We start from the raw sequence: 12,386 nt of genomic DNA on the forward strand, positions 1-12,386 counted from the left end.
GTGTGTGCTAAATGTAGAATTCAGGAGCAGCGGGGGAAACGGTGGCCTGGCTGGCTTATTTCGCCCGCTGACCCACTGGTTTGTAGGGTAGACTGTGTACAGTTGAGACGTGTGCATTTGAGACACCTTAAATAACTTGCGTTGTTCAAAAATAATTTGAACAACGGACGCATCTCCTATCCGAAGATATCACCAAAAGTTTTTTTTCTAAGGTTAGAAGTTTTTTTTCTCTTCACCATGCACACTCCACAATGAATAGCTTATTATCCTTATGTGACTGTTAAACGTAACTGGTATCATCACAAACTTTATTCTGTGCCTGGAAAAACTGGCATATTTCATGGTATTGTGTCATGCAAGGTCATTGCAAAATCAAGAGAAATATGCGAGGTGGCCAGCGGGGTAAGTTTATGAAATGATTCATATTGCTTATAACAGTAGTTTACAGCAATATATGGCTTACTAGGGTAATCTAAATTAAATTAAAACAATTGTATGTTAAGAATTAAAAACTAAGCTCAGAATCTATTCTGAAAATCTCCGAATCGATCCACAATTCTTCCCTCCCACCCATCCATCAACCCATTCATCAACCCATCCATCCACCCGCCCATCCATCCACACACCCATCCAACTCCACCCACCCATCCCTCCATCCATCCACCCATCCACCAACCCACCCACCCAACACCCACACATCCATCCATCCACCCACCCATCCTTACACCCACCCACCCACCCATCCATCCATCCATCAACCCACCCACCCATCCATCCATCAACCCACCCACCTATCCATCCATCCATCCATCCATCCATCCATCAACCCACCCACCCACCCATCCATCCATCAACCCACCCACCTATCCATCCATCCATCCATCCATCCATCAACCCACCCACCCATCCATCCATCAATCAACCCACCCACCTATCCATCCATCCACCCATCCACCAACCCACCCACCCAACACCCACACATCCATCCATCCACCCACCCATCCTTACACCCACCCATCCATCCATCCATCAACCCACCCACCCATCCATCCATCCATCCATCAACCCACCCACCTATCCATCCACCCATCCATCCATCCATCCATCCACCCACCCATCCACCCACCCATCATGTCATTTTATATATCAGATCTGTGATATTTGAATATTTAGTCCAGTTACAATGCAGGCTAAAGAAAAGTTGATTTCTTATTCCCCTTCACTTCCACATGAACCTACAAATACTGTACATCTACATTTGCTTAAAGTATATTGTATAAAGTCATACACCATATCCTGTCGTTTCAGACTGTGGCATAATAAGACTAAATAGGGGCCTTTGTTGTCTAGCATATGAGGAAAAACAGACACAAAGGTTGTGGTTAATTAGTAAAGCAATATTATCTGTGCAGTTCTAGTTGGAAAAATAAAGATCCATCTATTAGTTTTTCAAATAACTTGCCAACAGGGTTGCAAGAATTCTGATTGGTCAATGTTAAGTGAGAATATACCTAGAACCTTTAACTGTTTATTATTATTAAAATAATCTTCATCATGGTGATTCTTCAAATTTTAGCACTTTGGGTTGATTTTTATTTCTATTTTCAAAATGTTTAGATTTTGTTGCTGCATTATATTTTTAATAGTCTTTTCTCACCTTTATGTTATAGCCATGCAGATTCACTAGCTCGACTAACTGAACTTGCATCAGCTGCAGCAGGACTGGACACTCCTGACTCATATCAACACCAGGACATGTATAGGAAATCATATGCATCAGTTTATTAAAGAGGCAGTAAAGTAAATCAGAATTCAGTGTAAAAAAAAAAGCAAGGTTGATAAACGAAAAGTCCATGAACACGAGGTCTGATTCACACACAGCAGTGGTTATGAGGAGAAATGCTTCAAATGGTAGCAGTAATGTGCAAAGCTTGTCACAGTGAAACGTTCCCTATTTTTATCATAAAAACATGAAATTGAGAACAATGGACCCGGATAAGAGTATTGTACACTTCATCAGAAATCATAAAAATAAAAAAAAACATTTTACTGAAAGACAAACAAAACCTAGAACCCTGTAAAATCAGTAATTTTTTCACAAATTCAATTATTTTTTTCACAATTTCAGTTTTCCCCCCCATTTAAATTTTTCTGAATTTTGTATTTATTTATTTGAATGGTTAAATTGCATTCTATTAATCATGTCTAATTAATTGAAGTCAGAAAACTAAACTCAAAGGGATAGTTCACCCAAAAATTATCCCATAATTTAATCGCCCTCAAGCCATAGGTATACATTTCTTTCAGGCAAAAACAATCAGAGTCTTACGGATTACTTTTAGGATGGATGAGCTTTTTTGGGCTTCAAAATATCAGTTACTATTCACTCCCATTATAAAGCTTGGAAGAGCCAGGATAATTTTTTATATAGACTAATAGAAGAGAATCATTTACACCTAGGATGGCTTGAGGTTGAGTGAATTATGGGATCATTTTCATTTTTGGGTAAACCCTAACTACAATCTATTAAAAGGTTAACAAAAAACACATTTTAAGGGTCCTATGAAATCCTTTTAATTCTTTCCAAAATTCTATTTCCCCAAAATTCATTAATACCTGGATTCCGCTTTAATGGTTAAATTAATAATCAAAAAAGCATGTCTAATCAATTGAATACATAAAACTTTACCAATTTAATAATTTAGTAAATAAAAAAAAATAAAAAAAAAGTAAATAAATAATAAATTTACATGGACTACGCAACCTGATTCAGTAGAGCTTTCTTAATAACTCTTACAGTTTTAAAATAAATTAATGATAAATGGGTTTAATAAATTGTAATAATAAACAAGCATGTCTAATCAATTAAATTCATAAGACTTTAAAGCTGCAGTCCGTAACTTTTGGCGCTCTAGTGGTTAATAAACAGAACTGCAAGCGAACATTGTAGCCGGATCTACTTCTCTCTGTTTAAGTCTATGACGAGTCATGCGGGTACTGGACCAGTCTAAAATAGTCCCAGTATAAACACTTATTATAGGTGTACCGTAGTGACTCAGGATAAGACAAAAACACAGTTTGGAAAATTGGATTCATGATGCTCCAGCTTTAACCATTTAACATTTTAAAATATATATATATTTTCAAGAAAATGTGTTGTAACTGTGTAGTTCATGAAACTGAGGCGCGGAACATGCAGATTTCAATAGCAGTCTTTTTGTGATTCGATATTCACAGACACTGGCGATTTGTTGAAGTGTACAGCAATACTTCTGATTTATTCACCCAAAATTTGCCAAATGCTTAGACATTCCATGTTATATGATAAATTTCATTTTTATAACTTGATTCCCAGATTCTCTCCATGTTTTTCGCATCACAGAAATCACAGGGCCCTAAAAAATTTTTTTATCGAAACATGGAAGTGTTTGGACCTGAGTATGACCTTTGCTCACTGTAACAACTTTGGACAATGCTGTTTTTTATGCATCTGTAGATTACTTGATGTGGCGAAACACTTGCCACACTGCGGGCATTTGTAGGGTTTCTCTCCGGTATGAACCCTCTCGTGGTCTTTCATGTGTCCTGAATGAGTGAAGCTCTTCCCACACGTCAGGCAGTGAAACAGATTCTCTCCCGTATGGATTCTTTCATGTGCTTTCAGGGATCCCGAAACTTTAAAACTCTTATCGCAGTACGAACACTTGTACGGTGATATTCCAGTATGAGTGTTTTGGTGTTGCTCCAGGTAGTTGGCTCTGCTAAAGGCCTTCCCACACTCAAAGCACACATGATCTTTCATACCGGTGTGAGTTTTGTAGTGGTCTTTTAAATTGTGCAACCATACAAAGCTCTTGTCACAGAAAGAACAGGTGTAGGGCCGCTCATTCGCGTGAACTTTCAGGTGTCTCTTTAGCTGCGATGCAAAGAAAAAAGTCTGGCTGCACTGCTCACAGCTGAAGGGCCTTTCTCCGAAGTGATACAGCAGGTGTTTCTTGAGAAGCGCTGCCCCGGAGAAGCTCTTGCCACACTGAGAGCAGTGGTGTAGCTTCTCTCCAGAGTGTAGTTTGGTGTGACTCATGAGGTTTCCTTGATTTGTGAAGCTCTTCCCGCACTGCTGACAGGTGAACGGCTTCTCTCCGGTGTGAACTCTCAGGTGACTCTTTAAATGGCCCTTTTGTATGAAACTTTTCCCACACTGCAGGCATTTGAACGGCTTCTCTGCGGTGTGAATTCTGAGGTGATCGGTAAGGTGTCCTCTTTGAGTGAAGCTCTTGCCGCACTGGTCACATCGGTAAGGCCGTTCTCCGGTATGACATCTAATGTGATCCTTAAGGTGTCCGTTGTGACTGAAACCCTTATCACAGTAACGGCACACGAACGGCTTCTCCACGGTGTGAACCCTCATGTGATCACTGAGCTGTTTCTTACATGTGAAACTCTTTGCACACTCGTGGCATGTGTACGGCTTCTCTGCGGTGTGAATTCTGATGTGATCGTTAAGGTTACCTTTATTTTCTCCACTTATGAAATGAGGTTCCTGATGCTGATATTTCCACTCCACTTCAGTCAGTTCTTGACTTTCCTCTTTCACCTCCACCAGGACTAAAATGGACATAGTAAAAACAAAAGGGGGGCAAATGTAAACAACAGAAGTCAACATGTCACATCATGCCACACACAAATCATGCGACAAACAGTTACACGTTTCCTCTATCTTTTACAACCTTCTGTCTTTTTGGTCACTTGTCTGATATTGATCTAATAAAGGTCCAGAGATCTGAAAACTTTGAGGATATCATTACATTTTGATTATAGATTTTTTGCAATTTTTAACATAATCGGCATCGGCCAATATCCAAGTATATCAAGCCGATTATTAGGCAGGCGCATCTGTCGGCAGCCGAGTGTTGTTGTTGTTGTGGAACACGTGTTCGACGCACACTGCCGCTAGAGTCATTTTCCAGCAGAGTGAGCAGCAGACCTCATCCAGTCTAAGGAAGGAGCTAAGTTTCTTGGAGCAAGGATCCAGTCTAAGGAAGGAGCTAAGTTTCTTGGAGACAACGGCAAGGATTCAATTCTTATAACTCCTTTATATTTAATTAAAAACTTTTGATATTTTACTGCCAACTTCGAGAAAAAACATGACGTTCCGCTACTTTGGATATTGATATAGGGATGCTAACCGATGACCGTTTGACCGATGGTTGACCGTCTCAACGTTAACCGATCAAAGTTGTCGGTAGTCGGTTAAAAAAAAAAAGTGATCTCTAAATTAGGCTATTATAGACAGTGGACTAAACGCTACTACAGTTAGCCATCTTATTCGAAGATATTTTTGTGTGAAGTGAACAAATCCCTCACGCTCAATTTTTCATAACTCGCCTGTTTGTACTTAATAAACCAATAAAAACATTTGGCGCGGGGTCACAGCGTTTGGGTTCGCGCTCTCACAAGGTTTGCGAAAAGTAAAGGCTACAGGCTAAAACACTCGAGGTTAGAGCAAGGGCAGACGACAGGATGAAGCATGCAAAGAAAAGTAGTGTGTGGGACCATTTCACCAAAAAGAATGATACAGTAAGTTGCAACTTGTGTGATACAGTGCTTAAATACAGTAGTAATACATTACATCTACATTTCAGTGGTAACAGATAAGGTGATGATGATCATCATCTTTCTTTATTATTGTTAGCACTAACGTTACCTCAAACTAAGCGGAGTCTCTTCGGAGCTGTCATTTTCTTAAATGAGCCGCTGCAATGTTTCAAATAAGCTTCTAACGCTAGACCAACGCCTTTATTTTCAACGCGATCACCTTGTACCCAAACCATTTCGAAACTAAGGAGCCATTTGTCCTCTGATTACATACAAGCTCCTCGGCCTCGCGTTTGCGGGACTCATGTTTCGCGCTGTAGGGGATTTTAAAAAAGTGACGTGAGTGGAAGCGCGGTGCCGGGGCAGTGTGTGTGTGAGTGTGTGTGTGTGTGTGTGTGTGTGTGTGTGTGTGTGTGTGTGTGTGTGTGTGTGTGTGTGTGTGTGTGTGTGTGTGTGAGAGCGGGAGGCAGAGAGAGATGCGACAGAGTTGCGAAATTGCAGGCGCGGCTCGAAATGGCTGTTATTTCAAATAGCGTGGCATATTTTTTAAACTAATCGGTTAACCGGTTTCAACCGGCTAATGAGGCTCGGTGGTCGGTCAAGAAAATTTTTAGTTTTCGTCATCCCTATATTGATAGCGTAGTTGAAGTTGCATTATCACAGCAGAAGGGTTTCTATCATGTCACAATAAGTAAGCAAGAATTTTGCAATTAAAGACAGTGAATCTGAGACTTTTATTTGTTCTGTTTGTGTGTCTTAAATTTGAGAGGGTTGTCACTCAATGCTAGTGACGGACTGGCTTTGCTTTGCTAAACGACTGTTATCTACCGGACCGAATATCAACGCAGATTTCTGTGCTTCATTTCGGTGCTACTGTTATGCCAGTGCTTCTCTTGGATGCTCCGAAAACGGACGTTAGAATAACAGAAACATTTCTTCGCTGCACGAGACGCTAGTCAGCAGCTAACTTTAACATACCGTTAGCTAGTAGCTGGATTAAACATGGTTAAATTGCTGGCCAAACAGTGTAAAGTGTGATTGTATTTTACTGTAGATATGAGGGTCCAACAGCGGGACGTTAAGCAGTGCAGCTGTCGTTGTCTGAAGAACAACAGACAGTGCATTATGGTGCATTTTAAGTTATTGTAAAATAAAAATGTTCCATTTGGTGGTTGTTTTTGTCGTTCAACAGCAATTTACTAGTGAAATACGTTATTGTTATAATTTATAGCTATTACTAGGCTATATTATCAAATCATTACATTTTGTCCATATGGCCTACATTTTTTTCCCCCTTTTTTGTGATAATTAGGTTATGTCCATTTGGCTTTGTCCGTCAACAAACAAAACAAAAATACATGTTTCAGGACAGCATTTATCGGCCATCAGCCAACCCGGATTTCAAAAGATCGGCATCGGCCTGAAAAAACCCATATCGGTCGACCTCTAATTTCGATACATCCACCTTTTCCCAATAGGGTTGAGCGGATCGATCCTGAAGTATCGATACTGATGTTGTATCGAAAGGATCGATCCTCAAATAAAAATATAGATACGAAGTTATTTTTTGACAACTGTTTTTATTTATTTACTACTGAAGCTTAGAATTGTGTAGTTATGAATGATTTCTCATACACCTCTTCTTTCACATCAGTTTCACAGGCATCATAGGTATATATACGGTTGGTATCATGACAGAAAAAAAGAGGAGCGTTGTGTGGAGTCATTTCAATGCCGTGAATGAAAACACTGTGACCTGTGATGCATGTAGAAAAGCAATTCGCTACCGTGGCAACACCACTAATTCATATAAACAATTCAAAACACATGAAAAAGCAAACTCTGAGCTAAAAAAAGAAGAAAAAAAAGAAGAGGGAAATCCTTCAGACAGACCCCCGGCACCGAGAACAAAATCACTGTCATTTCAGCTTCAGAGAGGCACAGAATATCCAGGTAGCTACACTTACCAGCATTATACAGGGTTCGTACACCTTTTCCAAGGTCAAATTCTAGCACTTTTCAAGCACTTTCAAGGTCCATTTAAAAAAAAATTCCAGCACCTTACGCCACCCTAAATTACATAACAAATACTAAGGGTGTCACGATTTCGATTTTAAATCGAAATCGATTGAAATTAATTCACAATCTCAAAAATCGAAATAAAAAATGGAATCGTCGATACTGCCACGCCCTCATGTCGCGCCCGTGATGGAAAGTTCGGATCGTTTTACTGACTCTATTGTTCAGTCTCGTTCATCAAAATTAACTAATCTTTTTTCTAGTCATTTCAGGGGCTTTAAATGTTATACTTTTAACAGGCAAATTCCCCGAACACATCCACCTACGCAATCTTGATCATATTCTGAATTAAGAAATCATTATAATGCAGTCAAAAATAATTTACAGGGAACATTAATAATTACTTGATAATAATTACTTCTTTTGTTCATTTGTCGCGTGACAGAGGCAATGAACGACTCATCATGGCGCGCTGTGATTCCTCTGACTTAGATTCTATGCCCCGAGCCCGAACTTGGCCTGACCCGGGACGATATTTCCCGTCACTATCCTCTACCCTCGGGCCGGGCTCTTGATCTACAAACGTGCACTCCCAACGCAATAGAGTGCGGTGCGGGACTAGATTTGATGGCCGAGTGCGAGCGCGGGCGCTAATGCACTCACTCTGTGTGTGCGGGAGAATAAAAAGATTCGCGGGACTCCCGCAAACTAGAAATATCTGTGAATTAAACATATAAAAACTAATAAATTTGTATTTATCTGTTGCAGAAAAGCAACAAGAACAACTAAAACAAAATAGAAACGATTTACAGGCTAGAGATTCTATTTATAACATGTTTTGCAGCGTTAAGCGATTTAGCCAATCACAGACATAATATGTGTTGATTTCTTGAACGCAATGACCAATAAGAAGCATTTAAGAGACTCTCCTCACCGCTCAAAACGGACTTTTTGTTCAGTGCTGAATTCTGTAAGCTGGCAAATCCTCTAATTATAACAAACAAAGTGTAGGCTATATATTATGAAAGAGTCATTGTGCAGTCAGCTTCACTGATAATAACAGAGATGTGTGAGATCGCGATGAACTGATTTCAGCTTTTTAGGAGCAACAGCAACCTGTGCTTAAAAAAAAAAGAAGTAAAAATCGAGAATCGAATCGAACCGTGACCTTAGAATCGAAAATGTAATCGAATCGAGGATTTGGAGAATCGTGACACCCCTACCAAATACATAGTAAAAATTATTATTTAGTGTTTTTATCACATTAAAAAAGATAATGCTATAAACAGTGATATATCAGTAATATATATCGTAATAGCAGAAGGATCAGATATTTAAGCAAATCACAAGTTTTATTTTTCAAAATGTATCACTAAGTAGATCATTCCTGTCAATAATACTTTTCATTATATTAATGTGCTTCCCAGATAATATGATTTTCAGGCTGTAAAACTATTAAAAATATATTAAAAATAATAAAAATATTTTACAGGCCTTGGTTTTGGGACTCAAAATCTGAGAGTGCAACAGCAACCTGTAATTCAATTTTAACCCAGAAGACTCTGACAGTGCACAGGCTCCTGCCTGATAAATAGCCTACATTAATTGAAAAAACATTAATTGAAAAAAAAAAAAGTATTTAATTGCCAAGACATATACATTTATCTACATGAATAGAGCAGTGTAAATATTGCATAAGGCCATCCTCAACCTTACAGTCGGCTACTTGTATGACACTCCATCTGGCAGGAATTTCTGTTTAGCAATCAACGACTGTTGTTATGCACTGGGCTAATTTGCGGGTAGCTAACGATACACTTACTGCGCTGTAGCTTTGGCTACGTTCACTGCATATTCCACAAATGAACGTGCCATAACAGACATCCAATACTAACATTTCATTATCTCACCAAGTACTTTCAGTCACTGGCTGTTTACACCTGACCACTTCATGCGTTTTCTGTGATCGGATAGCTATCTGATCGTGAAAAGACCAGGTGTAAATGCCCCCCGAAACGCATCCGAGACGGATTTGAACCCGATCGCTCAAACCACTTCAGGAGGAGGTCTGGACCGCATTCCAGACGAAACTGGACAAGTGCAAATGCATCTGGTTGTTGAAACCACATATGTAAATTTTACTCCTCCCAAAAATGCTAAAAAATAAACATGTGAGAGCGTGTTATAGGCTATTCATAGATGCCACCTACGTCACTAGAAATAGAACGCCGCCATATTGACGACCGATCTCGCCCGGTATGGCCGCCCAAACCACCCATTTGAATGAGAGAGAAAGACAGGGATACATGGATAAAATTTTAGTTTTAGGCTCCGATCCTTATTTTTTACCCCCAGTTTTCTTTTGTCCTTTATTATCTGCCCCAGACTTGCCCCAATTTGCCTTCCATGATATATATATATTTATCTTGTGTGTAACCCCTCCCCATACAGTGGGGATCGCTTGAAGGCTTTCAAGAGTACAGACGCGTATCAATATGCTGTTGTTGGATGGGTAAAAGACGTAAAAGTGCGGCACCTGGCCACCAAGGATTTATATTTAATCATGGGAAATGTTGGTATTATAAAAGAAATTCAAATGTATGATTTTGGTGGTAGTTTGCTCTGAGTAGGTAGCGAGTTGTTAGCTAGCTAAGTGGCTCAGCTGGAAGCTTGCCAGCTGTTAGCCACGGCTCACGGCTAGCTGTTATTAATCTGGATTAGGCCTGTCGCGATAGTCACTAAATCAATTAAAGGTGCTCAAAGCGATGTCACGCGTTTTTTAGGCCAAAACATTTTTTGTCACATACGACAAACATCTCCTGACTATCCGCTAGCCTCTCGTAGACACCTCTGATTGGCCATTGCGTTCATCAGACATGCCTGTGATTGGCTACAATTATCAACGCACGGAAGTGTTTAAAAAAGCATTTTAAAAAAAAGAAGCTGGAGCGTTTAAAAAGAACAAGCAGTGGACCGGTCCGCCAATGCACGCCTGCTTTCAAACGCTCCGTGTGTTATCGGTGTAAGTGCTCTGTAAAGAGCGTCATTGATGTATATTTACAACATGTTTTTGAAGCGCTGATCATTGTAGCCGATCACAGACATATCCGATGAGCACGTGAACACAATGGCCAATCAGAGGTGTTTACGATTCCCCACAAGCGTCACATTTTTCATATTTCAGTACCGATTTGGCAGCTGAGATGTCAGCACATTCCCACGTCGTTTCAGAGGACGAGACCCAGTACTTTGGGGGAAAATGAATGAGCCAACATTCCCCTGTATCATCTGTCCCTGAGGAAGAATTTTCTCGAAGGCAGGACAGAGAAGTGCAACAAAAAGGGAAAAATGTAAACGTTATTATTTCTGAACAAAACCCTTTTAACTCAGTAGTAACTGGGTCACAGGGTATAAAAGGGGTCTCAGGGAACATTTCCTTGGACACAGGAGGGCTTTGGGGTTAAAAACAAAAGATTAAGAATTATACAGGTTTGTAGTAGTTTATCTATTATTATTTAGTTTTTTGCACTTTATTTATTTAGTTTTTCCACCAACAAGTGTGTGTACTTTGTTTATAGACTATGGCAGAGAAGTGTAATGAAAGGGAATATTTTTCATTTGTTCTATTATTGTGCCTTAAAACACAAAAGTAACTGAAAAGAAGATTCAAAACATTTGTTCAATAATAATTGTGTGCATTTTGTTTATTTAAAAAAAAAACCCAGAGTAGTAGTACTGGGAAAGGGATACATTATATCTTGTTACTATATTATTGTTTTATTCTATTATTATGTTTATATGATTATTCTGTCTTATTCAGACAACTTAAAGACATCATGCATTCAACATAAATTATGATATTTTTTCTAATTAAATAGGCCTATTGCAGTACTTATTATAAATGATTTATCAGACAGTGCATGTCAATTAAAAAAGGAAAAATCACGTGCCTCATTCTTTCATCACAATAACTTACTGTTGCTCTTGCAACAACATCTCATTTTTTATATTTTGGATGTAGTGTTGGCACGACTTATATATTATACATATAAATTAAATATATATAATTATCAGGTGTTCCTGAAGATCTAGGTTAGCTGGTCCAGGTGTATTTAATAAGGGGAGGAGCTGAACTCTGCAAGAAAGTAGATCTCCAGCACAAGTAACACCCCTGACCTGAGTGTATTTAACAACAGCACCTCAGATCTTCTTACTACTGCCGAGAAATGTAAAGAAGCGTGTGATGATTTGATGAAAACAGACACCAACCTCTTTGCTCATCAGTATCTTCATCTTTCACGCTGCATTGTTCTGGATCACTCATGTCCACAATCTCTACTTTAATATACTCCATCATTACAATATTATCACACATATTTGAGTTGTTAAACCCGGTGTTCTCCGCGCTCATTTTGAGTCTTTTTCAAGTTTAAGACGATGCGAATCGCTGCATTATTGAAGCTTCCTCTACTCCTCCTCCTCTTCTTCTTCTTCCTCTACTTCTTCTTTCGAATTTAATGGCGGTTGGAAAACCAGCTTTGGCCCATTTCCGCCCCCCACTGGGACGGAGGACGTGTGAAGCGTTGATGTAGAAGGAAAGAAACATACTTCTTAAAGGGTAACTAAACACTAAAACAACTTTTTTGTAGTTAATTATTTGTAAGAATGGAGCTTCATAAATGCTGTTCATTGATTCGAGTACATTTTTTGACATTTGGGTATAAAGTGTTTTAATTTTCAAATAAACACGTCTGAGTGCTGCCCTCTTCAGG

General features: G+C 39.2%; 1 protein-coding gene across 2 annotated transcripts; it reads right to left on the reverse strand.

The window, feature by feature from the left end:
- Positions 1–1,760: 1,760 nt before the first annotated feature.
- On the reverse strand, positions 1,761–12,178 carry LOC143751194 (uncharacterized). Of its 2 annotated transcripts, XM_077243928.1 has the most exons (3): positions 11,884–12,112; positions 4,505–4,605; positions 1,761–4,252 (listed from the first exon to the last, which is right to left on the reverse strand). In XM_077243928.1, the coding sequence occupies exons 1-3, from the start codon at positions 12,023–12,025 to the stop codon at positions 3,452–3,454; spliced, it is 1,044 nt and encodes a 347-aa protein (XP_077100043.1). In that variant the 5' UTR covers positions 12,026–12,112; the 3' UTR covers positions 1,761–3,451. The 2 variants fall into 2 exon arrangements, with proteins under 2 accessions (XP_077100043.1, XP_077100040.1); XM_077243925.1 differs by having other exon boundaries at positions 1,761–4,605; positions 11,884–12,178.
- Positions 12,179–12,386: the final 208 nt, after the last annotated feature.

This window comes from Siphateles boraxobius, unplaced genomic scaffold (assembly GCF_051911475.1).
Source record: "Siphateles boraxobius isolate OS27281-9 unplaced genomic scaffold, OSU_SipBor_1 1, whole genome shotgun sequence".
Classification (NCBI taxonomy): domain Eukaryota; kingdom Metazoa; phylum Chordata; class Actinopteri; order Cypriniformes; family Leuciscidae; genus Siphateles; species Siphateles boraxobius.

Coding starts and splice junctions, on each gene's coding strand:
- LOC143751194 (XM_077243925.1), bottom strand. CDS start 12,025: ATGAGCGCGGAGAACACCGGGTTTAACAACTCAAATATGTGTGATAAT. Junction 4,606..11,883: donor AGATACTGATGAGCAAAGAG/GTTGGTGTCTGT, acceptor TGTCCATTTTAG/TCCTGGTGGAGGTGAAAGAG.